The sequence below is a fragment of the Schistocerca gregaria genome, chromosome 4 (genome assembly GCF_023897955.1).
Source record: "Schistocerca gregaria isolate iqSchGreg1 chromosome 4, iqSchGreg1.2, whole genome shotgun sequence".
In the NCBI taxonomy this organism is placed as follows: domain Eukaryota; kingdom Metazoa; phylum Arthropoda; class Insecta; order Orthoptera; family Acrididae; genus Schistocerca; species Schistocerca gregaria.
This window is the reverse complement of record NC_064923.1, coordinates 719200434-719228405: the sequence shown is the minus strand read 5'-3', so window position 1 is coordinate 719228405 and position 27972 is coordinate 719200434. Positions and strand designations below refer to the sequence as shown.

Sequence of the window (27972 nt, the reverse complement as noted above, 5' to 3'; positions counted from 1 at the left end):
GTCCAATATCTTTGTCCAATATCTTTGTCCAAGATATTTGATAGTGTAATAAGGAAATTTGACAAATGTCGTCCAATATTTGATCAAATCTAGGGCGAGGCCGTATATTTGATCAAAGAAATCGCCTGTCTTCTGTTCATTGCAATGCGATATGTTACCACACGGAGCGCCAGCATCGCTGGAGCTAAATATAGTTGGTGTGTGGCGTCTACCACAAAATTAATTGAAATGTATGAGGCGGATGAAGCGCTTTACAATGTGAGGCACCCTGATTACAAAAACAGATTACGAAGATTGGAGAGCTATAAAAATATAGCAGAGATCATTAGCCATGACATAAGGCCTGGATGTACGGCCGAGGACATAAAGAGGAAGATAAATGGCCTCCGCACTAGCTACTCGTACGAGAAAGCAAAAGTACGTATTGACACATTAATTTATATTTATTTATGCAAGTAAAGTTTACATGTCATACCAATGATTTGCATTAATTTATTCACTGCAGTGACTTGAAGCATACAATAATTTTTACGTAACCTACAAGTAGTTTAAATTATTTTCATTGCTAATATTGCAGATGCATAAAAGCAAAAGTGGAGCCAGTGCACAGGCGGCGTACACACCACAAGTGTACTGGTTTCAAATGCTCAAATTTCTCGACCAAGCAACCGAGGCAGATGAGAGTGTGTGTAATCTAGAGAGTACGGAAAGTGAGAGTGAACGTGCCACACCCACGTTTGAGGAAATGTTTGAGGTATGTACATTTGTTTACATTTTACGTTACTAAATGTGATTGTCTTGCCAGGGCACTTTCCCAGCGCCATTGTAAAATGTCTTAAAAGTATTCCCTAACTGCTCTTCCATGTACTGAACGTCCAGAAGCAGCTTGGCAAGCTATTGGTTCCATTCGCTGTAGGTCCTCAGTGCTTTGTGTCTCAAGATAAGTGCAGTCTCCTACTATGGCAGACACTGTTTCCTGACGAGTGTACAAGTGTTTTCTTCTCTCAGTTAACAAGTTGTGCAATGTGCAGGCAGCCAGTGTTACAGTGGTAACTTTTTCAGGAGGCAGATTAATGGTAGTAAGAAAAATCCTGAAACGACTTGCAAGAATGCCAAAACTGCTCTCCACTAATCTTCTCCCTCGTGACAGTCGGTAATTGAAAACCTTTTCTTCTTTTGTGATCCCTTTTAAGGGGTATGGCTTCATAATGTTATAACTGAGTGGAAAAGCGTCATCTGCCAGTACTACCATTGGAGTTGTAATGTTTGTGTTCCCAAGCTTCCTGCTTTCAGGAATGTTGAGCATAGATCGGTCAATGAGACACTCACGTAGTTTGCTTTTTGAAAACACTCCAGCATCACCAACACGCCCATTAGTTCCTACATCTACATACAAAAATTTGTAGGAAGCATCTACCATGGCAAATAAAATGATACTGTTGAAGGATTTATAATTGAAAAAGTGAGATCCACTAGCTTGTGGACATTTAATACGAATGTGCTTTCCGTCCATTGCTCCTATAGTGTTATAACAGTTCCACTTCTTCTCGAAATCCTCTGCAATTTGCTCCCACTCTCCTCTGCTTGTGGGTACCTGTAAATAAGTAAGATTTATGTATGTGCAAGGAAGTACGTAACTAATGGCTTTTATCTTTTATTTATAGCGTGAGATGCAAGAGCCTGTCACATGTAGCGAGGCACAGCCACAGCCCCAGCGTCGAGAACGGCCTCCCACTAAAAGAAGGAAAGTCACGCCAGACGTGACAACAAACGTCATGGAGGAGGCCAGCAGAACACTTAAGGCTATGGCTGATGCTGCCAGAACCATGACTGTCCATGAAGACCGCTACAGCACCCTTGGCGCCCACATCGCAGCAGAACTGCGTGAAATGGAGAAAGTGGGCGGCAGGGAATACACCACTGCCACTATGCATGGTCTGGAGCGGACATTAATGGACAGGTGGGATTTTCTGCATGCGACAGCCCGTACACAACCGTCGACCTCAGGATATATCCAGGCTGCCTTGCAACAGGCTGGAATCGACGAAGATGATTCTATTCTTTAAATATGTATGCATATAATTTTTGTATCTCTCCAATCTTTGTAATCTGTTTTTATAATCAGGGTGCCTCACATTGTACAGCGTCTCATCCGCTTCATACATCTCTATTAATTTTGTGGTATCACACATCCATTGTAATTTGATATGTAACTAAAATAAAATAAATAAAATAATAACAATTTATCTTCATGGGCATAAAGTGCATTTATTTACCTTCAGACAACGTTCTTTTAGCACTTTATAAATTGCTTCACACGTTTCAGGTATTATTTTACTTAATGTGCATTGTGGAATTCGAGTGCTGTACTGTAAGCTAGAGTAACTTTCTCCTGTAGCAAGTGTTACAGTGAGCCTGTCTTCTGCAGATATAGCAGTTCGTAGGTGAGTATTGTGTTTTGAGATATGAGGAATCACTTCACTGAGAACATACTGAAAAGTATGCTCATCCATTCGCAAGAAATTGATGTACGATTTGACGTCTTCCACTATTAGCTCACGTAACAAGTTTTGCTGAATACTTTTTTTGTCTCGTCGTGAAACCCACGGCTTCACCCAAGTACGTTTCCGTATTTTCCCCCGCTTCTGTATCACATGGGCACACACAGCAATTGTGGCACAAGCAGCCGCTGCTGCGGTTAAAAATAACAATTTGTTTTTGTCAGCCATCTTGAACTTTGACGAAAACTTTGATGACAGTGTAATACCCCCGTCTAGCGCTACGTCAAAGATCTTTGTCAAATATATTGGACGGAATATTGGATGACATCTTTGATCAAATCTTTGACAAAGAAATTTGGAGTGTAATACCGGCCTAAGCAAAGATGTCACGAGCTTGAGCCAATGTTGGAAAATGCGATGTGTGCTTTTGTGCCACATTGCTGAAAACATGATCCACAAATGGATTAAGCAGTTTCCCTATGCGATGCTCAGCATTATCAGTTTGGTGAAGGGACCTTGTTACTGTTCAGAAAACAGGCATTGCACACTGAACATCTATCTCAATTTCCAAAATGAGTTTTCACTTTGCAGCAGAGTGTGTACCGATTTAAAAATTGGATGTAGATTAAAGCCGTTTGTCAGACTAGGGAATGAAACCAGAACCTTTGTGTTTTGTTGACAAGTGCTCTACTGACTGGGCTATCCAGGCATGACTCAAAACCTGTCTCACATCTTTATTTCCTTCAGTGCCTCTCTCCCATGTCAATAATTTGTAAGTGCTTGCAAGACTAGTACTCCTTGAAGAAAGGATACTGAAGAGAAATGACTTAGCCACAGCTATGGCAATTGTTTTCTGAATGAATTCTAATTCTACAGCAGTGTATGCACTGAAAACATCTGTGAAGTTTTTGAAGTAGGAGAGAGGTACTAGCAGAAGTAGCACTCTGAGGTTAGGAAGTGAGTCATGCCCAGATAACTCAATCACTATAACATTCACCCACAAAAGGCAAAGGTTCCAGGTTCAAACCTTGATCTGCCACCCAATTTTGATCTACACATATTATTGTTATGCAACTTACTGGTGAAGATTTTCTGATATTTAATGGCCTGTATTCTGCGAGTTCACACAAATGGACATAATGAACAAGATCTCAAGGAGGAAATGGGAAACTGAGGATCCAAATAATTCATTCAATAGTCCCCACCAGAACTGAACCCATGTATCTTGATTCGAATGCTTTGACTCATAACTAATAGAAAATTATTTAAGATAAAGATGGAGAACTTTCTGATAATGTTCCTACACAAAAATCTTAATTCCAACTTTCACTGCTAAACAGTTCCGTGACTTTGTGGGACTTTTCTGTGAGCTATCATTAACCTGAGTTAATGTATTCTGGAGTTCATATCTGTTTTGAAACTTTACATTTTTTTTTTTTTTTTGCGGAACCCCTTCACTCTTGTGCAACCAGTTCAGCTCACGTTTACCACACACTGTGCCACGAATCACACTCAACAATGGATACTTGCTGTTTTGTGCCCAACTGATCACTAGTCCCACCTGCAGTTCTGGCAGAAACAAGATTCTGTCACAAATCTGTGGCTGGACACTTCCTGCATGTTCAAGCATTCAGGCATGCTAATTTCATACTCAATTGCATCTGTTGCAATTTCTAATCATCTCTTTTCTGTGTAGCTTACACATCACGAAATGTCAAAAACACTTATTGGGCTGGTTGTACTTTTCTCGACTACTAGAGTAAGAAAAGAAGTACTAAAACACACAAATTTTTAACAGAACCATGGGTTCCTTAACTGTCCTGTACCTTCATAATTTTAGGAGGCCATGGAAGTACAGTGCGAGAGCATTCACCTTATAGCACTCGGTATGCACTTTCCCACGTCAGTTGGCTCAATACAAGGTCGCTGCCTGTGCAGCATCACCACTGGGGGTGTAGTATAATTGCTGTCTGTTGTGCTGACACTGCCACCAATGACATCCAAACTGCTGGGGCCTTGACCAGATGTGTATGTAAGTATTGTTATAAGAACGAAGTCCTGTGCAATTAACTAGGCTATTGATATCAGTATCTACCACCTGATCCCACTTTGCAACACCACTGCTCAAAACCAGAATGAAATCTCTGATAAAAATAAGCAGAACACGATAACACCACCAGCCCCCCCTCGTACCATTTAGCTTGCATTTAATTTTCACATTGCTTTCAGGAGATAACATAATCTTGAAATAAAAAAGTGTACCATCTGAAGACAGATCTATCTCTGAATTACAGCTGGTTATTTGTATATAAAATGCTTGTCAATTTAACAAAGGTCAGAACCACAATCAATGACAAAAAGAAGCTATTATCGAGGAGTAACAGAAATTAATGGTAAGCAATACAAAAATAGGGAATAAAAATTATTGTGCCTAAAGCAATATTATAAAGTCAGTTGAAGTACAAAACAAATCTGTAGATCAAAATAGTTTCAAACTGATGTTGTTTTTGTTGTTGTGGTCTTCAGTCCTGAGACTGGTTTGATGCAGCTCTCCATGCTACTCTATCATGTCCAAGCTTTTTCTTCTCCCAGTACCTACTGCAACCTACATCCTTCTGAATATGTTTAGTGTATTCTTCTCTTGGTCTCCCTCTACGATTTTTCCCTCTACGCTGCCCTCCAATGCTAAATGCCTCAAAACATGTCCTACCAACCGATCCCTTCTTCTAGTCAAGTTGTGCCACAAACTTCTCTTCTCCCCAATCCTATTCAATACCTCATCATTAGCTACGTGATCTACCCATCTAATCTTCAGCATTCTTCTGTAGCACCACATTTCGAAAGCTTCTATTCTCTTCTTGTCCAAACTATTTATCGTCCATGTTTCACTTCCATACCTCTCTACACTCCATACAAATACTTTCAGAAACGACTTCCTGACACTTAAACCTATACTCCATGTCAACAAATTTCTCTTCTTCAGTAACGCTTTCCTTGCCATTGCCAGTCTACATTTTATATCCTCTCTACTTCGACCATCAGTTATTTTGCTCCCCAAATAGCAGAACTCATTTACCACTTTAAGCGTCTCACTTCCTAATCTAATACTCTTAGCATCACCCGATTTAATTAGGCTACAGTCCATTATCCTCCATTCAAGACACTGTCCATTCCGTTTAGCTGCTCTTCCAAGTCCTTTTGCCGTCACGAACAGATTTACAATGTCATCGGCGAACGTCAAAGTTTTTATTTCTTCTCTGTGGATTTTAATTCCTACTCCAAATTTTTCTTTTGTTTCCTTTACGGCTTGCTCAATATACAGATTGAATAACATCGAGTATAGGCTACAAACCTGTCTCACTCCTTTCCCAACCACTGCTTCCCTTTCCTGCCCCTCTACTCTTGTAACTGTCATCTGGTCTCTCTACAAATTGTAAATAGCCTTTTGCTCCCTGTATTTTACCCCTGCCACCTTCAGAATTTGAAAGAGAGTATTCCAGTCAACATAGTCAAAAGCTTTCTCTAAGTCTATAAATGCTAGAAAACTCAAATTAGGAAACAAATACATGACATATCGAAACACATTATGGAAATAAAAATTGTTGAGAAAAAGAGGGAGAAAGTTATCAAAACTGCATTATATGGGTATTGTCCAGAGAAATTAAAGACAAAGGAGCTTGCTCTGGAACACAATGTTAAGTGATAAATTGTACTTTTACCAGAAAAAATGGATTAGACATCAACCTCAGCAAGTCTAAACTCATGTTAACTGATTGAGAAGAACAGATCCACCTCACAGGTTGATTAAGGGAACTGTAAGTCGTGCTTTCCTTCATCTATCTTGGGTCAACCATCTGTAGTAAAGGAATTTGTGAAGATGAGATAAGGTGGATCACGCTAGGGTGAGTCGCTATGATGAAGCTCACCGCCAAGAACTGGCATAGCAGAGCAATAACAAATAACACGAAGATCCGGCTACTTGAAACACTCTTGTTTTCTGTCTTCTTTTATGATTGTGAAACATGGACACTCAAGGTCAGAGACAAACAGTGCATTGGTGCGTTTGAGCCTTGGTGCTGGCGTAGGATGCTACGCATAAAATGGACCGAAAGAAGAGCAAGTGTGTCCATTATTGTACAACTCTATCTCCAAACGCCTTTCTTTTCGAGTCACTGAAAAAATGCTCCAGTTTTTTGGCCATATTGTGAGAGAGAATAATCTTGCAAGGAAAGATCGAGGGCATGAGACCAAAAGGACGAGCAGTGAGCAGATGGATGGATCAAAACAAGATCTCCAGTCTACCTCTTCAGCGAGCACTAAGAGAAGCTGGCAACCATCCGGGGTGGAGACACTTGGTTCATTGGGTCATGGCCCTCAGCAATGAGTGCAGCAACTTATGATGATAACCAGAAAAAAATAATTCTGAATCTACCTATAACAGCTGAAAAATGGAAATTACTTTGCAAAGTGTGTTAAAGACTGTTGTCTTCTAATACTGAACTATGTAGACTGACTTTGTGGGTGTTAAGTGCTAAAGTCATTTTATTGTAAACCTTGAGTTTCATGTCTAATGTTGGCAAATATATATATTTGTTGTTTGGTAGGGATTTGACACCCATGAAGGGAAAGACTAAGGTAGGAACAACTTTAGACACAGAAAGTAACAACTGTCAAAATGGATGTGTCACTGTTGCTTAGTAAATTTTATATAAAGCATTTGGAAGGATAAATGGGGGCAAATAATGTCTTCAAGCTGACTAAAAAACAAACAAACAAGGGAGATACAGTACAACTACTGAGATTACAGATGACTAAAAACAGGACTTCCAATATTAGTTTACCCTAGGTGGATCTCATGAACTCCACATCTGGTTGTGTTCTTCACCAACAAAAACAGGACTGTTTCCAAAATACAATATATTGTCACCATATTCTGCACTTTAAAAATATGTCCATTCCGATTAGCAATCAAGTGAAAATTTCTCAGTCATAAAAGCTGAAGCAAAAACTAACATCCCCTGAATAAATAGTACCTAGCTATTTTGTTCTGTTCCTTTAACCTGCAAACAAACATATTTTTTCTCCTTCCCATTCCTTCAGAAAATTATCATCATCATTATAATCATCTTGTGAATGGCAGTTCTTACTTCCACACTTGCTAAAAAAAACTGGAAGATTTCCACCTTATGCAAGACACGCTTGCAGTTTTTTCCCATCCAGACACTACAGACAATACACAAACACACTGAAACAGAAGTCTAAAGAACTCAGAAGACTTCATACAAAAAATAAGAAAACATACGGAATTTTATTTGACATAATTTCCATGTACACAAACATTCCAAAGGAAGAAACTGTCTATATTATAGGAAGAAATCTCCAACTACAAGGAAACGTACCCACAACAAACATACAAGAAATGTCACCCTCACTGATGCTCATCACAAGGCAAAACTACTTCACATTCAACAACAAAATTTACTCTCAACAAGAGGGACTACCGATGGCCAGGAGTGGGCAACTATCGTGGCTTGGGGGCCACTTTGTGGAAGCAGAAATTGGCAGAGGGCCACACCTGTTAAAAATATTGAATTCCTTACTAAACTTTGTATTTCAGAAAGCATTTAAGTGTTATGATAAAAGTCAACAAATCTAAACAAAATTAATTTGTGAGTTATACTCAGCTTATTTATAGATATCGTCTATAGCTGCAAGCACATTTTATTTTAAATTCAGCATCCTGTCACCCTTTTCTACATTTTGACATTCCTTGCTGAGATACTCATCACAGCCTACTATGTCTTCTGTCAAGGAACCTCTATGTTTACTCATGTTGATCATAAAGCAGAAAAACTTTGCTCACAAATATATGTAGAGCCAAGTACAGGGCACATATTCCTAGAAATCTTCTTCATGGATGGAAATTTTTCAAACAACGGAGATTTACAAAAGTCAAGAAATGTCTCAGCATTAAACATTTCTTTCACGGTACAATATGACTGCATGTCAGTAAGTTCAAGCTGTAGCTCCTAGGATGTTATGTCAACATCAGCAGTGATGGGTGAGAGGGCAAATTGAATTTAAATTAAATTTTCTCACAGTCCTGAAATCATCTTGTGAGCTGCTACTCCAAACTCTGCAGATGACCCTTAATCTTATTAGAAACACTTTCAGGCACATTCTTTTTTCCTAATTTCATGTGCAAGCAACTCCTTTCCCTGCAATCTCTCATTCAGTTCATTAAATTTCTCAGATGTATCAGGCTACAATCAACATCTCATATTTCCACTCCTCACAAAATCATGTGGTATCTCCTTTGTGTTCAGGAATAAGAGGATTTCACTCTGCAGTATTCAGGCTCTCTAAAACTTCACCGAAGCTCAACTAATTCAGGCTGCTGTTGTAAATTACATCTTCCCTCTGTGTCTCCACATCCTCACGAAAAGATCTGAAGTGACAATGGTGCAGTCCCTTGCTCTGATTGTATGCAACACACAATCAATATAATCTACCTCTTCCACATACTTCAAGTCCACTGCTGCTTTACAATGGATCTCCTGATGCAAAATGTAATGAAATGACAGTACAGGGCAAATAAAATAGGCCCAGGTGAGTGGATACCATTTGTGGCAGCATTAATGAAGGAAGAAAAGACGTACAGTTACTTCCAACAGGATGGAGCAACTGTCCATATAGCCAGCCACACCTTGGAACACATTTACACACGTCTCATGCTTGACAGTTGTTAGCACAAGTCAGTCGGGTCACAGCCCTAGCAGGTCAACCCGATCACCTGACCTGTCTGTGTGCAACTACTTTGTGTGGGTAGCTCTCAAGTCTAAAGTGTATCGCAACAACCCTCAGTCTCAGGAGCTGCAGCAGAACATTTCAGATGAGACTACAGCAATTCCTGCAGTCCAGCTCTGATCACCTTCAGCATCTTGCTGACCAGGGCCCAAAAGTGCCAAGAGATGAATGGTGGTCACTTTCAACATCTGCTATAGTCATGTTAGTACTATAATTCCTTTCCTCTACTGTGTTTCTTTATACCCAGGAACTCTGTTCTTAAGACCAACAGGGCACTTTTACTTGCCCCATTCTTTATATCACCATCTGCATCTTGTGCTTGTACCTCGTTTGTTAAAAGCTTGACAATACCTACAACTGTCCCAGAAAACACCTTGGCCTCATGTGTTGTAATGCTTGCCATGTTGTTCCAGGACAAGCCACTTTTCTCCATACAGTTCACAGCATACTCTACCATGTCCCTACCAACAGTTCTATCTGTCATCGATTGTAGGCCGAGTAACTCCTCTGCAATGAGGGACTTTTCATTAATTTCATGGATACAGATGAGTAATCATGCAGTGTCTTCATTATCTGCATTCCCATCCACTGCCAAAGAAGACCAAGCAAAATCTTTGCTGGCTTTGTTCAGATATTCTATGAGTTCGTCACTTAGTCCTTGGGTTGCACTACAGCATTTCTTAACAATGAAGTGCTTTCAAATTTGCTTGTAAGATCACGACACAATATGTTCACACACTCTAGCACACACTGCTTAATAAACTCACTATGTGCAGAGGGAAAAAAAGGAGAAGAAGAAAGAAAGAAAGAAAGAAAGAAAGAAAGAAAGAAAGAAAGATTACATAGATTAAAGGCTACCAAGAAACTTGCTTCTGTGGCAGTATTTTGAGGTGTGAGCCATATTCGTTATGTTCTGGTTTGTAATGTTTTTCAGATTGTACTCATTATATACGGCTATTGTTTCATGACAGAATCAACACAATGCTTCAGCATGTGTAAACAAAGAAATATGTATTTGTCCATTCTTCATTAAACATACATCATTCCAGAGTGTGCATCATACTATATGCAGAAACCACATTGACATTTGGCGCCGTGGCTGACCGTAGAGGCTGTAAATGGAAATACCTTTCTGGTCGCTACAATCAGCCACCACACCGAATATCACACTGGTTTGCATGATTAGTATCTACATTACACATGGGTAATGGCATGGTGTCTGTTTTAACAAAATCTTTGTTCAATGCAGATTTTTTTGACTGTCTTGGCAGGCCACACAAAAACCCTTAGTGAGCCACATGTGGCCGCACTTCGCTATTCGCCCACCCCTGACCTATGGGATCCCCAATGAGTGATCTTCAACCTGACCTTTTCATCAGTCAGATAGAAAATCAAATGTGAGACGAAATAGTAAAACCAAAGCAGTACTAAATAAGATACGGACACAGATATGTAGACAACATAATTTGCCTAATACATGACTCACAATCTCGTAGAAAGGAACTTCATGAAGACCTAGACATCATCCACCCACCAAAACAGTTCATGATTGAAACACAGGTGGAAAAACTATTTCTTAGGTCTCACCATATAGAAGAAAAACAATTTATAGGGAACCTATAATCACCAATCTAATCACCCCAAAACCCATGAAGAAGCTAGCTTCAGATATTTATTACACAAAATGTACAAAACACCCATGAACACAAATGATTACACAGCACAACTACACACACACACACCCCTACGCACCTGCACGTGCCCCCCCCAACCCCCCAAACACACACACACCAAAATTGTCAACAGCATTTCAAATCCACACGTCAAAACAAACATGCTACGAAACAAACGAACACTACACAGCCACAACACATAACTGGCGAAAACTCAGCACTTTGCTAATAAATTTTAGAAAATGCTTGTCTTACGGCACAAACAAAAGAAATAATTGTGTTATCTTGACACACACAAAGTAAAAACGAAACAATGTCAAAAACTGCAACACGCTAAACAACATCATACATAGTGATGATCGGTTGGAAAAGCATAACAAACAGAAAAATCAATAGGTTCAAGGGAGGTACGCAAAAGAATTTGTACATCCACCTTGTTTCCCAACTGGAACCTTCAGATTACCTTAAATAAACAACACAGTGACACATGACTCAACCAGGTACTGTACACAAACCAAAGTACAACATTTGACAATGATCGCTCACTTTACAAATTTATAAATTTTGTACCAAAAGATTCTTTAAAGTTTAATGTACAACAACAATTTTGCAGAAGGAAATAAACAAATAAACCCACTGAAAATAGCACAATGCAACATTTTTGAGTGAAGACAAAACCACAAAGGTGTCTTGTGTAAGACAGAAATCCTTTACAGTTATAGCATCACTTGTTTTAATTTCATTGATGAAATACTAATCCTTGTCTTTCCATGTAATCTGACCACCACCACCACCACCACCACCACCACCATAGTTCCTCTTCCTCAGACCACTACTTCTCCTCCCCTACTTACCATTGTCCTCTCCTTCCTTCAGAGATTCTCTGCACCAATAATTCAGCAACTACTTACTTTTACAAAATAGTTTATTACTGATTATAAGTATTAGACAACGGACAATGCAATCTTTTGCAGTGGTTCCCAGTAATTCACTTGAAGTCACAATTTTTTGTGAAGCCAATCTGAAAGTTTTGATAGAATAATGCAAATTTCTGCTTTTCTGAAAACTTACCTTCATATCTTCTCACAGTGCTCTCCATCATGTTGCAAGCACCCATGCATCCCCCCAAACTACTTAGTGGAGACTCCACGATATGACTTCTTGGGAGGTCTGTGGAGTAATGTTTTGTTGGCATGTAGATCTACTTCTGGAGATACAATTCCCACAGGTGGTTCAGTTTGGTTCTGGGAAGAGAAAGCAATACATGGGACCATGTCTGGCTCACAAAGTGAGAGAAGACACCTTAAGAAATCCTTAAATACTTGCTGCTCTGTGGACAAGTGTGTTTTATGGGCAGATCAGGATTCCAGCCATGTCCACTTTTGGTTGTTTCTGAATTTTTTCCAGAAAGCTTAAGAAAGCATATCCACGCACAGTTTAATTACCATACTAACTTGTGATCTCTAAGTGTTATCAGAGAATAGAATATCCCGTCAATTTTTGGGCCTACATGAAGTATTAATTAATTCCTCTATCAATATTTTAGCTAAAAACCTTTCTGCAGTTGTGAAGAGTGGCAGGTAACATATTCAGAATGAAAACTCTTGCCCATTTATTCCTCGAGAACCTAAAACACGTGACTCAACACTAACATACTGTGAAATTCAAAGTACATGTGCTACATATAACGCAGTTTGTATTAAATAAATATTTTTGTCAGATTGACAGTGCTGTCATGCATAGCCCTCTATCTTCTCTGATTGCCAGTTAAACTATGAAGAATTTTAGAGAGAACGAGCTGAACACCATAATGGAACCAAAAGTTTTGGAGATACATTAACAACACATCCATCTCGGCCCAATGGCAAAATAAATTAATTGGGGTCTGAGCACTTAACTCAATCCACAATACTAAGCACACAATGGGAAAAGAGAGTACAGATAACTGGTTTTTTTTTCAGTTACTAATTTCTGTTTACTTCAAGTTCACCAACATATTTATATTTGCCTAAATGCCAAATTTTTTTAAGATATACGTATCGCCACATTAAATTATCAAAGGTCTGCAGTCCGGAAATCAAAGACAATTACAGATATAGGTAGGTTAACAAGTCATGAGCTTTTCTTCCATACAAAGATAATATTCTAACCAAATACACAGTACATGAATGTTGTATTTAAAATCAGCAGCACAATTTTTTCTTTAGTCACATAATTCTGCAACAGTTTATTATCTATACAAGTCACTCAGTGAATTATGAAATCTAATTGTCTCGGCCACAGTCTCACTCTTTGGGGTTTGGTGGTCAAGAATGTGGGTGTATTTTTATCTTTTATGCATATCTCATTATGTCATAAAGGTTTAGCTGTAACTATGACAATGTTGGGTTGACACTCTCAAGTGGACACAGACCCTGAATTTCACAGTATGTCAGTTTTGAATCACATGTATAAGCATCTTAAGTAATAAATGGGCACAGATTTCTACACAGAAATTAGTCATCCACCCTACTTTATAATATTGTTGCAAGTATGCAATGACTAGGTCACATGCCCGAAAATAGACTGAACATTGTGTTACGTCTTTCACACAAGACTTTGTCCAGATGTGATAAAAGAAAAGGATGCAATTCCTTTGCCAATACTACTTATTCTCTTCATGTTTTGTCAGACAAATATCATAGAAAATCAAGAGGTACAATTGCTGTTTCACACTACACCATTTGTTTTGTAGATTACAGAATACGATACCCAAAAACTATAAGTGTTCCTGACATGAACACTCAATTTAAGATCCCAAATGTCACCTGATTCAAATGGATACACTGGTGAATGGTTGTCAGTATACCGGGTGTGCTCTTAAATAACTCTCCACACTTAAAATGTATTTGTCTTTAAGAGATTATGTCACCAGTCACATTCAGTGAAACTGTCACGTCCAAGAAAATTTATTTTGTGTCCTAATGGGATGGAATGAGAAAAGATTAATGATTGTGCATAGGTGCACAGCACTGATTCACACACATACAAATACTTAAATCTTACAAAATCATTGCACACAAACCCTCACATCTCAATTCTACCAAATACTATGCTGACCACAAAACTGGAACTCCTTTAATTGCTTTTAATAGTTATGCATTGTTGAATCTTACAAATAGAGTTTATACTTTAAAGTGCTATAGACATTCTGTCTTAGAACTGTCCCAGTGGACCAGTGCCTGACCAGTCTCAAAAGGCTCATGGTGAAAAGAGTGTGTAAGATAAAAGATGAGGGCATATGTTTCTACAATATAAGTTTTGTGAAATCTTATACTATCCCGTGTATAATCAACTGATAATTAAAGTGACGAAGTCCTGAAAGCATTTGGGAAAAAATGTGGCTAACACTGACTTTAAAATGAAATAATGAATTATGAATGAACCCTAAGACAATTGATGAAGCAGTCGTCAAGACAGCTACCACAATGTACGCAAGGTACATAACTGGGTAATCGCAGCAATTAAAGAATTGGTGAAAAGTTGAGTTTTTTCTTTTTTTAAGTGTATTCATGAGAGAAAACTGTTCAAATGGCTGCTGAGCAGGATCCGAAGTACTGCAGGTTGACACAGCGACATGACTTGATGTGAGACTTTTATCCATTGTGGATGTGGAACACTGCGACTGTGGTGTGAAAAGGTTTTCAGAAATTACTGCAACCAGTCGCCTTTTATGTAGATGTATTTTATTTAACCATGACCGGTTTCGAGCTGCCTAGCAACTCATCATCAGATGGTATATACATTTAGTGCTTTTTTGTACCCATTGTGTGGGTGGTTGAGTATCTGTGGCTAGACAGAAACGAGAACAAATAATCGCTACATGTGGTACAGTAACACGAAATATTTACAGCATAATTTATGTTTTGAGGTGTTACTTACAGATAAATCTTTCTGCAGGTATATATATCTCTTTTAGGACGTATTTTTGAAACCATTGTGTCTTGTTTTTCACAATTTCACAAGTTAAAACTTTCTCTAGATGTATATTACTTTTATGAGGCACTGTTGGAAACATATATCTTGTTTTTCGTAAACATCGCTGAACGCACTTAGCCACAGATACGAATACAGGATTTACACATTATAAACAAGCCAAAGATTGCAATATAACTACAGTATCAAAGATTTCAAGTTGACCAGAGGCATTATTAGTCATCACACACACTGACAAGAGATTTGTCTTTATTACATAGGAAATAAATGTAAATTAGCTTAAACTAGTAAAATGTTTATTTATAAATTAACTGTGCAATTTTAACAGGTATATAAAACTAGATTTTTTACATTATATTTCAGTTACATTTAAGATTATTGGTATTGAGAGTATTATGACAGCTAATTTCTTGCTCCTTCCATTGGCTGATCTTGGCATATGATGTCTGGGATGAGAGGTTGATGGTTAACTTGAAATAATAAGTAATGCTGGTACTTGAAAGGGTGTGGAAAAGGAGTTGGCGGTGGGGGGGGGGGGTGTATAGGAAAAAGGAGAGGGGGGGTTGAGAGGGTGATGTGGAGAGAGAAGAGAGCTGAAAGGGGGGGGGGGGGGCAGAAGTGGTACAAGCTTTTATGTGTGTGTGTGGGGGGGGGGGGGGGGCATTTTGTTTCTGAATGACTGTTTAGTTTTTTAAGTTCAAAGAATCCTTAAAATTCTGAAAGAAGGAGTTATTCGCCAATTCTGTCTGCTCATTTAAAATGGTATGTGGGGAATTATGTTTGTGGGTAAAAATCTCTAATTGTTCGAGAAGATCCATCTTGAATCCCTTGTCTACAGTGTGTAGGATTTGAAGGTTAGTTTTAATGTCTGTTATGGAATGTTTATTATCTGCTAGATGGGTAGCAAAAGTGGATCTATTTAAGTTGTTTAGGCGAAGTGCATCAGTGTGCTCTTTGTATCGGATCTCAAAATTTCTACCTGTTTGCCCTATGTAGTAGCAGGAGCAGCTGTCACATCTTAATTTATATATACCAGATTTTTGGTAGGGTGTGCTGGCTCTTTTGGTGTTGTGGACTATTTTGTTCTGTATTTTGTTGTTAGTGTGAAAACTTATTTTGACATTATGTGGTTTGAATAGCTTAGCAAGTTTGTATGAGATATTGCCGAGAAACGGCATACAAACGAATTTGGTTTCATCTGCTACTGAGGTCTGGCTTGCTGGTTTTGCTTTGTTAGATATAATGTTTTTATCTAATTTTTCAATTATGCTTGGGTCATAAGCATTGTTTGATGCTATTGTTTTTAATATATTGATTTCATTAATTTTTGCAGTAGGATCAGCTTGTATCTTGTTGATACGGTTAAGTGCTGATTTGAAAAAAGCTAGTTTATGCTGATTTGGGTGGCATGATGTATTGTTTATTATGACATCTGAAGTGGTGGGTTTCCTATATATCTGAAATTTATGTTTGTTGTTGTGATGTGTTATGTTTAGGTCAAGAAAATAGATACCTTTTTGGGTTTGGTGTTCTACTGTGAACTGTATTTTGGGGTGAACATTATTAAGTTTACCAGCTAAGGCCTCAATTTCAGTGGCTTGTCTAGCCACAGATACTCAACCACCCACACAATGGGTACAAAAAAGCACTAAATGTATATACCATCTGATGATGAGTTGCTAGGCAGCTCGAAACCGGTCATGGTTAAATAAAATACATCTACATAAAAGGCGACTGGTTGCATTAATTTCTGAAAACCTTATGACTTGATGTCTCGGCTACCTGCCTCTCAATCTTCATGAGAGGCAAGACACTAACATTAACGAGTATTAAACACAATAGTGGCACATTGTGTAGCCTGTTCAGCCAGCTTGTCAACACGTTCATTACCCGGGATGCCAACATGACCTGGGGTCCACATAAAAACCACGAGTGGCCGCAACAGGCAAGAGTATGGATGGACGCCTGCATCACCATCATTACATGAGAGCGAGGAAAACATTGGTCAATAGGTCATAAACCACTCAGGGAGTCACTACAGATAACAAAGGACTCACCTGAGCAGGAGCGGATATACTCTAGGGCACGAGAGATGGCGACCAGCTCGGCGGTGAAAACACTGCAGCCAGTCAGCAATAAGCATTGCTCAGAATGATCCCCAAGAGTAAGAGCATAACCAACTCCACCAGCAACCATCAAACCATCGGTATAGACCACATCAGAGCCATGGAATGCGGCAAGGATGGAAAGAAAGTTGCAGAGGACCTCAGGAGGGACTTCTTTGGGCCCTGTGCCAAATCCGGCTGAAGGCATGGATGGGGCACACAGCATGGGGGTATACATATGTGGGCCCAGAAAAATGGTGAGAAAGGGAAAAACTCAAGACCAGAGAAAAGAGCCCAGGCACAAACTGAGATCAAACACCCTGACCAGGACCACCACTCTGGAAGATGGATGATCGAATTGGGCAACAAGAAACAGTAATCTGGATGCCCGGGCAAGCTTCAAACATGTGCAGCATAAGCGGCCAGTAGTCGTTGGATCCACAATTCAGGGACACCAGCATCCACAAGTAGGCTGTTTACAGAGATGTGCAGAAAGCTCCAGTTGCGAGTCGAATCTCGCAGTGAAGTATGGGGTCAAGCAACCGCAACATGGAAGGCGATGCCGAACCATAAGCCAAGCTCCTGTAATCAAGACAGGACTGAATCAAGGCCTGATACAGTCGTAGGAGGGTAGACCGATTGGCACCCCAGCAGTGAAGAGGGTTAAGATGCCACCAGCACATTTGTTTAAGCTGCTGAATATGAGGGAGCCACGTCAACCGAGCATCAAAAAGCAAGCCCAAAAACCGATGTGTCTCCACCACAGCAAGAGGTTCGGTGCAAAGACAAAGCTGTGGGGCAGGGTGAACAGTGCAAAGCTGGCAGAAATGCATGATGCAGGTCTCGGCAGCTGAGAACTGGAAGCCATGTGTGATGACCCAAGACAGTGCCCTGCAGATAGCGCCCTGTAGCTGCCGATCAACAACCACAATGCCAGTGGATAGAATAATGCTCTGCTAAGGCAAAAGCCATCAGCATACAAAGAAGCCGGGCATTCACACAGCTGCAGCTAGCCCATTGATAGCAACTAAAAAGAGACAGACACTCAAGACAGAGCCTTGCGGGACCCCAGTCTCCTGGACTCGGGAGGAACTATGGGAGGAACCAACTTTCACACAGAAGGAATGAAGCGACAGAAAATTCTGAATAAAAAGCGGGAGTGCACCCCTAAGATACCACCACTGAAGCGTGGTGAGGAAGTGATGTTGCCACATAGTTTCGTATGCCTTCTGCATGTCAAAAAAGGCGGCAATCAGATGCTGACAGCGGGCAAATGCTGTGCGGATGAGAGACTCCAAGCAGACCAGATTATCAGTGGCAGAGCGGCCCTTACGGAACCCACCCTGGGATGGAGCCAGAAGGCCCCGAGACTCAAGTAGCCAACCTCTGGCTCACCATGCATTCGAGCAACTTGCACATAATGTGGGCGAGGCTAATGGGGCGCTAGCTGTCCACCTCCAGGGGTTTCTTGCCACACTTCAACAGTGGGATGATAATGCTTTCTTGCCAATGAGAGGGGAACTCACCCTCAACCCAGAGACAGTGAAAAGTTCAGGGAGGTGTTGCTAGCAGTCCACCGAGAGGTGTTTGAGCATCTGATAATGGATGCGATCCGGCCTGGGAGCCGTATCAGAGCAAGTGGCTAGGGCACTGTGTAATTCCCACTCACTGAATGGAGCATTGTATGATTCGGGGTGGCACGTATGGAATGAAAGGCTCTAACATTCCAAATGTTCTTTCAGGGTGCAGAAGGCCAGTGGGTAATTCATTGAAGCAGAACTCTGAGCATAATGCTCTAACATTTCTGCAATCGTGTCTGATTCAATACAGACTACTCCATTCAGGGAAAGCCCAGGTACACTGACGGGTGTCCGAAACCCATAATCACCTAATCTTGCACCAAACCTGTGATGGAGACGTACAAGTGCCAATGGTAGACATACTGTTCCCAGCACTCCTGCTTCCATCGACAAATAAGGCGTCGGACTTGGGCATTGAGCCATTTAAAGATAATGAGGTGTTCCAACGATGGGTGCCACTTATGATGCTGGAGGGCAGGCCTGCGATCTCTAAGTGCCTCAGCAATCTCCGGTGAGCACCAAGGCACAGTCATCCACCTGGAAGAACAGGAAATTGTAGATTACGTGGCAGAAATGATGCTGGTGGTGATCGTCTGAACCACCACATTAATGACACCATGAGAAAGAGGCTCAAGAGTGGCAATGGAGGCGAACGAGTCCCAGTCAGCTTTATTCAAAGCCCATCTCGGGAGGCACCCAGGTGAGTGACGCTGGAGCAGTGACAAAGACTGGAAAGTAGTCACTACCGCACAAGTCGTCATACACACTCCATTGGACAAATGGTAGGTGAGGGGTGCAGACCAGAAGGTGAATGGCTGAGTTCATGCCATGTGCCACACTGAAATGTGTGGAGTCACCATTATTTAAATGAGAAAGGCCGACCTGTGCCAACACTTGCTCAATCACAGTGCCTCAGCCTGTTGCCACCAACCCACCCCACAAAGGGATATGGGCATTAAAGTCGCCCAATAACAGAAAATGTGACAACAATTGGGCTATCAGCGCAGCCAATATATGCTGCGGGACATCACCATAATGTGGAAAATAGTGACTGCAGATAGTAACAGCCTGAGGCGTCTACACCAGAACAGCGACAGCCTCTAAAGGTGTTTAAAGAGGGGAACACTTACTGTAAAGAGTGTTAAGGACCTTGACACAGACTCCATCAGATACCCTCTCATGTTGTTGTTCTGGTCTTCAGTCCTGAGACTGGTTTGATGCAGCTCTCCATGCTACTCTATCCTGTGCAAGCCTCTTCATCTCCCAGTACCCACTGCAACCCACATCCTTCTGAATCTGCTTAGTGTAGTCATCTCTTGGTATCCCTCTATGATTTTTACCCTCTACGCTGCCCTCCAATACTAAATTGGTGATCCCTTGATGCCTCAGAACATGTCCTACCAACTGATCCCTTCTTCTGGTCAAGTTGTGCCACAAACTTCTCTTCTCCCCAATCCTATTCAATACTTCCTCATTAGTTATGTGATCTACCCATCTAATCTTCAGCATTCATACGCTGCTCGATTCTTACAATAACCCCGATAGCCACTGAGGGTGGGGGTTTGCATTACCGGAAACCAAATTTCCTGGAGAAGAATGCAGAAGAAAGGGTGAAGGCTAAGAAGTTGTTGGAGCTCAGCAAGGTGGTGGAAAAAAACCACTGCAATTACACTGGAGGCTGACATTGTCCGCAGCTGGAAAAAGCGTGATGGGACTGAAGAGGCAGATTATGCCACTGGATCACCTATTGCCACCAACTGAGTGCCCGAGTGATCAACTTCCATGGTCAAGGCGCAAGTGTAGTCTTATGGCTCGAGGCTGGAAGTACAGTGGGTAGACATATGGCCAAACTCCCAACACTTAAAGCACCACACTGGGGGAGGGATTGATATAGGGCTTGATGTTACAGTGGTAGACCATCACCCTGACCTCCTCAGACAATGTATCACCCTCGAAGGCCAAGATGAAGGCACCAGTAGCACCTGATTATCCCTCGGACCCCAATGAATGCTGGACAAAATGAACATCTTGCCACTCCAAATTGGCGCGCAGCTCGTCATCAGAGTGCAAAAGAAGGTCTCTGTGGAATATAACACCCTAGACCACATTTAAACTCTTATGGGACATGATGGTAACTGAAGCATCCCCCAGGCTGTCACGAGTGAGTAACTCCCGTGACTGGGCACAGGATGCTGTTTTTATCCAAACTGACCCAGACTTCATTTTGGACAAGCCCCCCAACTCCCCAAATTTGTCCTCTAAATGCTCAACAAAAAACTGAGGCTTCATGGACACATCAGCTCTTGACATACTAGGAGGCGGGGTGAATAAGCTTCGCGGCCATTCTTAGCCTTTCATTCCTCCCATGGTGTGGGCAGAGAGGGGAACGATTTGAGGTCATATGTGTTTGCATTAAATTGAGCCCTGGAATGCTTAGAGACCGCTGGTGGCTGGACACCAGCAAGAGAAGATGTGCCACACTTCATTTCGTTTCATCCGACCAAGGGCCCTTCTCACAGGCGCCAAACAGCCACAGCAAGGGCCACCTGGCAGGATGGCCATTGCCGGGAGTCTCAATGCCCCAGGGAGATAGGCACTCCTTGGCATACATGGGGAGTTAACAGCGCAGGCATCAGCAGAGCGATCCCCATGTTGTCAGTGGTGCTACAACCAAGAGAGTACATGGCGACCCCCACCACAACGGACTGGCTACCATGCTGAATATCAGGTGCAAAGAAGTCCATGGTCGTCAGCAGTGCAGAAAGCGACACAGCATAGTGGATGGCGGAAACTGCGCCCAGGAACGCATCCTCACTGAAGAGACGGAGAATGAGCGGTACTGCAATGTGAGAAATTAAAGATCTCAATGCACGATGGATATAATGCACAATGGATACAATGCACAATGTAAGGTGTCCTTCCCCAATTGGCTCGCTCTTTGGAAAAATTTGGAAGTATTGAGGTAAAACCCTACAGGGGACCATAACATAAAGGCTGAAAAATGTGGCTTCTTTTAGTCACCTCTTACAACAGGTAGGAATACCGCAGGCCTATTCTAACCCCCGGACCCACGGGTGTGGGGGGTGGTGGGGTTGGTTGGTTGGTTGGTGGATGAATACAATATCGCAATACCTGTTTATTCTTAATTATGAAGCAAAGTTCCTTTGGACGTGCATCAATGTCCAAAGGAACAGGCACTGCAGCGACTACAGCTATTACGAAATACATTAAATGTACTCCTTTGCGCAAGCATGCACAACCAAAGGAACTTTGCACTGTAATTCAGAATACCATAGGTACTGCAATATAGTATTAGCTTTGAAGTTTATCACATATAATATTTTTACATCAATAAACACAATGTTATTCAGTCTACTAACAACGCTTACTCTTACCTTCAAACACAATGAAAGCTTCCCCACAAATAGTCTACAGCTGGTACTTTTAAATCATGATGTATGCATAAATATACACACTCTTCAGAATTTTACTCCTATGAACTACAGATCTAACACATGTGAAAGACTACGAATTTTGTAAACATCAAACCTTAACATGTACCATATGAAATATTTAGTGTGTTGCTAGTATAAGAACATATTATGCATAACTGCTTTCGTACGAACACAAATTACTACCATTGCAGTTAGATAACTCAATCAAGTGCCACTAAAAATTAATTCATATCCTAACACACAGTTCTCTCATGGAATGCAACTGATAGCTCACAATAACAAGTCAGAAGGCAGTGCAATAAATAACAACAAATGGAACTAAATAAATGAAATTAACATCACTATGTCAAAATGGCATAACTTGTCTATTAACACAACACATACAAGAGACTAAGCAAATAAGATGATACAGTGGTATTGTTTTAAAACACATCATTAACTGTAATTTCGCACTGATTGAAGTTTTGTAATTAGCAGCATAGGCTTATTACAAAAAAGAAAAAATAAACCAATCATGTTTCAATAACAGCTTAGCTCCTATATTTTTAAAATTATGATTGAGCAACAATACTGAATTAAATCAGATGTCACTTAGCTTACAAAGTAATTCTAGAGTGTCTCCGATTACGACATGTCGTTTGTATACTGTTTGTGTACATGTATATGTACATGTATATGTACATGTATATGTACACTGTAAAGGTGTGCATAAACTGTTTTAATAAATCTATAACAAGAGCCACGGTTTCAGTCTCTTTTCCTCCCTCTATATGGCAGAGCAGTTTAAAAATTTGTTTAAAAGGACTTCAATGTGTAATTCCCTCACTTATCAAAGCCTTAGCAACAGCAATTAAAATTAATAATATTAGCTGCATTCAATTTTCAATCATTAGCAGTCTTATGAATTGTAAATTTACTAGAGTCTGAATGTCTCCTCTGCACATTTAACATAATTACAGAAGACATTATCAACTCCAGTTTTTATATGCTTGACTTGAGACTTAGAGATTAATCTTTTGTATAGGTGTGTGAGATTGTCTCTTGTCTAGAAGAAGATGGAATCCATGGTACCTCACAAGCAAATAGCTGCAGTGAAGAACAATCCCACTAGCACTTTATGGCATGTTCATTAATATAATAGTTGTCCAACTGACCTAGTCAGCAACAGCAATTTGTACTGGGCTTTTGCTTTGAACCTTCATATAATAATGTTGTGGAGCGTGATCGTCATATGCAGGCATTACGTTTGGTAAATAGTATGTGGCAAGAAGATTCTGAAAAAGGTGTGATGGTTGAGATGGCACTATCCTGTGGTCAATTTCAATATCAGGAACAAACTGATGGTTATTTGATAAATCTTATTTGTAACAAACTGATGGTTATTTGATAAATCTGACAGCCATACATTAACAGAGAGATACGTGAGAGGCCAAGCACACTTTTACTCTTTTAAAAGTATTGGTATACGACATTAAATGTCCGAAATGTGAAAAAAATATAAAAATAGCAAGTGACTCCTCCCCCCATAAGACCTGTGGACTCATGTGGTGTCATGGAGAAAAACCGTAATGACTGATTTAGCACAGACAATCTTTTATTCATTTTTATGAATTACTTCTCGGTTTTGGTGCAATTGTTCAAGTGGTTTTATGCCTAAAAGTTGGGTGTAGCTAATTTGGTTACCGATTGGCTGCTAAGTGAAGTGAAGAATTTTGAATTTTGGGGGCTTTTCTGCTGTGGGTTCTTTCAAAAGGTAGCATATGTCTTATTTTCATTCAATTTTAGTTTGTATGCTGTTTACTGTAGGACAGCTGATCATGATTTTCAGTTTTAAGTTTGGGGTAGTTGTATTGGAGGAGGGGGGGGGGGGGATAGGTGGGGGCAAGTATTTAATTTAGCTGTATAAATTTGTGTTTCAATTTCTATATTGAATGGTGTTATTATTTTAAAAAACTATATTAAAAAACTATTTTGTTTCTGCTAGTCTAAAAGTTTTTGGCACAACTGTCTTGATAGCTAAATATGTTACTAATATGCATGTAATAACTTTTCAATTTTTAAATTAATTTATTAATATGTATTTATTGGATATGTGAATCATTTTAGCTACATACATTATACTGAATGTACATTCATACTGATGTGTTATGGGTGTCTTAGTGATTTTGTTTTTTTAGTTGGAATTAAAGTGTTCATGTCAGCTGTGTTGGTTAAGTGCTATAGTAATACTGGTCTTATAATACAAATGATTTTCCAATAGTGTGTTTCCCTGTTGATGGGTGATGTGAAGTTTATTTTTGTTCACATAATGATACCATGTGTGCATCGTAAATTGTTTGTTATGTTTCTGATATTTCTGTTTCACGTTTGGTGAATATTGCAGAGTTCATTTTAGTTAGGGCTATATAGGCAAGGTTAATTTTCCATTTTATTTATGTGACGTGAGGTTAATGATTTTTACCTTATTTTTTTGTTGTCTTTCTTATTTGAGTGGGAGGGAAATGGTTTGCCATAACCCAAACCCTCCGACACCCATTAGTGCCCTGCTAGTTACATTCTTCTGTATATTTATTTTGATTTTATGAGTCCGTCATAGTTGCCATTAGGATATTCCAGAGCTGCTCAAGTGTGTCATTCTGATAACATCATGGGTCAAAGTCAATATGCGGAACAATACTTCGCTTTCCCACAATGGCAGTAGTTCTTCCTCTGTAACTGTTGATTTGATGACTGGTTAAACTGCCCACCGAACAGAATTGTACACCTATGGGACTAGATGTCCGAACTCCCTGGGCTAGTACTACTGGTAGAAACGATTTGGTCTAAAATATCTTTTCCAGAGCGTCGGTGGAGGAAAAAAAAAAAAAAAAAAATAACAGCTAACATCTATGAGCATCGTGAGCGCCTAATTCTTTATAATTCCAGGACTATGTCAAACTCTGATCTGACAAAGAGAATTTTTTTATAGCTTACCACACAGATACATTCCAACTAATGAAAGTCAACTATCCTTGAACGAACATACAATTGCTTGCCCCTGTCGCAAACCGGTGTCAACAGATGAGACCGTATTCAATTTCGAACAGGGTACAGATTTCTCACGTTCTCTGCTTTCTGATAATAGTGGCCTCTTATGCCGGCAATGTCTTACAGCTTGTAACATTTTATTTCCCACTACCCATCGGCATTACTGAGAAACGAAACTGCATAAAAATTTGGTAACTGGAGCGTAAGTGTCACGAAAAATTTTAAAAATGTTCTAACAGTGGACAGAAACATAATTAAACAAAGAAATCAAAACTTTTCGAAAACTTAGCATGTTAGAACTGGCACAGTTGTATTAGGATAACACTAACAATAAAAATGCGAACTGTACATTGATTCCTGAACCATTTGTATTTGCAATTCGTTTGCACTTTCAATCAATTAATATCACATTGTCAGAAAAATGAAAATGTGGATTATTTGCTTTGAATGTTGAAACAGCGATTGACTTCACATTTATCAGTGTTCCTTACTTTAAAGAAAAAAGAAATACAACTTACTAACCTCTTTCACCAGAAGCTTGTCCCTCACAGAAACGCGTTTATTTGCATCGGTCGGCGTGTTAGGAGGAGCATCAGTTTCTTTCTTCAGCTTTCGTGTGAGGGTGATCATAATACAAGTCTGAAACTGCAAAAATGTTCTGCTACTCGTGCGAAGAACACTTATTTTTTCCGTACAGAAGGATGAATTCATTTGGAACATGAAACTCCCAACGCGAACATAGACATTCAGAAAAGTTCGGGACCCCGGTATCACTCGCATAGGTTAAGTAAACACAAACTCCACACAAATAGCATACATCTGAAGGCAAGTAAAACTGTGGCAACTGACCTACAATACATCCATCAGCTACTGCAGCTTTTTGACAGATATCGTAAATTACAGAAATAACTCATTCATTCTAACTACGGACACTCGCACCAAAGATAATAATTACAAACACATGTAAACAAAGTGTGTAACCAGTTTTGCCAAGTCTCCAAAACGAAATAATCTAATTGCATCTACAAATAAAAGCCATAAAAGAACTGAAATAAAACAAGGTGTATTATTGTGCAATTTATTTTTGCAGTAATTATACAATGTGACAGCCTAGCATAATTTATATTTATTTTGTTAGCTGTGAATGTATTTTTTTAAAAAAAAGATACGTTTGCTTGGTAACTCGAAAACAACAGCCTTGCAAAAGTTCAAAACCGATGATATGCATCACTTTACATCTTAATTTAAATATGAATTTGTATCCTTGACGCCTACATCTTCTACTGCTTCATCCAGTACTGCGGTGTAGTGAGGCTGACTGACATTCGCAAGACTGCTTTGTTTCACTTGTGTTTGCAACGGAGAAAGGAAGGCTGTAATCCTTAAAATACATATTGTGCTGTCGAAGCTGCTGTGTTCGCTCTTTAAGAATAGCATTCAGCATCTCAGAACTCAGTATATGCGAAGTTTCTTTTAACTACACTCATTTGTCTTAACTCCCTTTCCTCGGGAGCCCATGCGGGAACGTGGAGAGAGAATGCAAAAGAAGCCAACGCATTGACAGGGTTTTCCCTGTCGCATCTCTGTATCTGTATAACTTGCTGCAATGACAAGAATAATGACTTCAAAATTAAAGATAATCAAATCAATAAAGTGGAGAAAGAAACTTTCCCGCGCAAAAGAAGGAGACGTGTGGGTTCTTCGAGAGAAAGGAGACCCAGTGTCCTCTGATAATGCAGTTGTTTGTACGTATTTTATTTTGTGTAAAGAAATGGTCAATAGCGTAGTTCTGTTCATTAAACAGTGTGTTCAAGCTTCATTAATTCCGATCCACTAAGATGTCAGTAACTACAGTGGTGACCCCCAAGGCAGCAGATCATTCACAACAACGAATGCACAACACCAAACATTGAGCCGAAATTGATGACGTATAGCACCAGCATATAGAGGAAGTCGCCACTCAGGACACAGACTCAAATGATGAACCGCATACCATTCTCATTCCATCAGCAAAGGCCAAAAAAATTGGAGGAGACAGGATTACGTACCTACCAACTATCCAGACTCCGGAGATTTTAGCAGACCAAGCCAATAGCAATTCTCGTGCAGTGTGGGAGCAAAATTCCAACTTGTGCCACGAACCGTCAAACCTTCTATAAGATGGCGCACGTAGAACACTTTCAGCATCAGGCTGTTTCATTACAAAACTCAACAGTGCCAGAACATAACCACGTTTCTGCTCACATCACAGCATACCATTCGTCGTTCAAGCAGTGTGATGGATGCCCCGATTTTACTACTGTTCCAGTTATAGCTACATGGCCAAGCGAGACGTGAACTGCGTGTATAACCACTGCGCAAGTGTGCCAAGACCTTTCGCCGTCCGCACCTTGCAGAATGATACCCTCCCAAAAAGTGCTCAGCAGGAAGCCACTGTGATTGGGAAACATTCCTAGATTACCAGCATTCTAGCCCATCCAATCTTAGACTTGGTTTCAAATTTTCGAATTAATTCTACAAAGTTGCACATAACAGATGACACACAAAAGTTCTTAGAATTACTGAAAAATCTGGCAGACATTCGCAAATCACTACTGATATTATTGCCTCTCACCTACGTGAAACAAGTTTGATAAGACAAAAAATGCCGTCATTGTTACATTTATCAGAGGCACCTGTACGTCAAATACAAAAGGTCCCGAATGAAGAAGAAATTGGAAACAGAACGCCTTCTCATACACGACGGCACGTTCGGCAAGCTATATCATATTGACATCCTTTCTTATGACACCTTATGGAAAATATGGATATTAAAACTTCCTCCTACACTACAAGCCATGCTAAAAATG

General features: G+C 40.1%; 1 protein-coding gene across 5 annotated transcripts in view; it reads right to left on the bottom strand.

Moving 5' to 3' along the window:
- The window catches only part of LOC126267046 (NEDD8-conjugating enzyme UBE2F-like), a 73707-nt gene extending 47606 nt beyond the window's left edge, over positions 1–26101 (bottom strand). Inside the window, exons 1-2 of one of the 5 annotated variants that reach the window (XM_049971872.1) lie at positions 25973–26101; positions 25646–25768 (exon numbers count right to left, since the gene is read on the bottom strand). In XM_049971872.1, coding sequence (XP_049827829.1) covers positions 25646–25753 — 108 coding nt within the window. In that variant the 5' untranslated portion in view covers positions 25754–25768; positions 25973–26101. Of the gene's footprint in view, positions 1–12052; positions 12226–25645 lie in introns of all 5 variants that reach the window. The other 4 variants (XM_049971874.1, XM_049971875.1, XM_049971871.1 and 1 more) reach the window with 4 other exon arrangements.
- Between the last annotated feature and the right edge of the window lie 1871 nt (positions 26102–27972).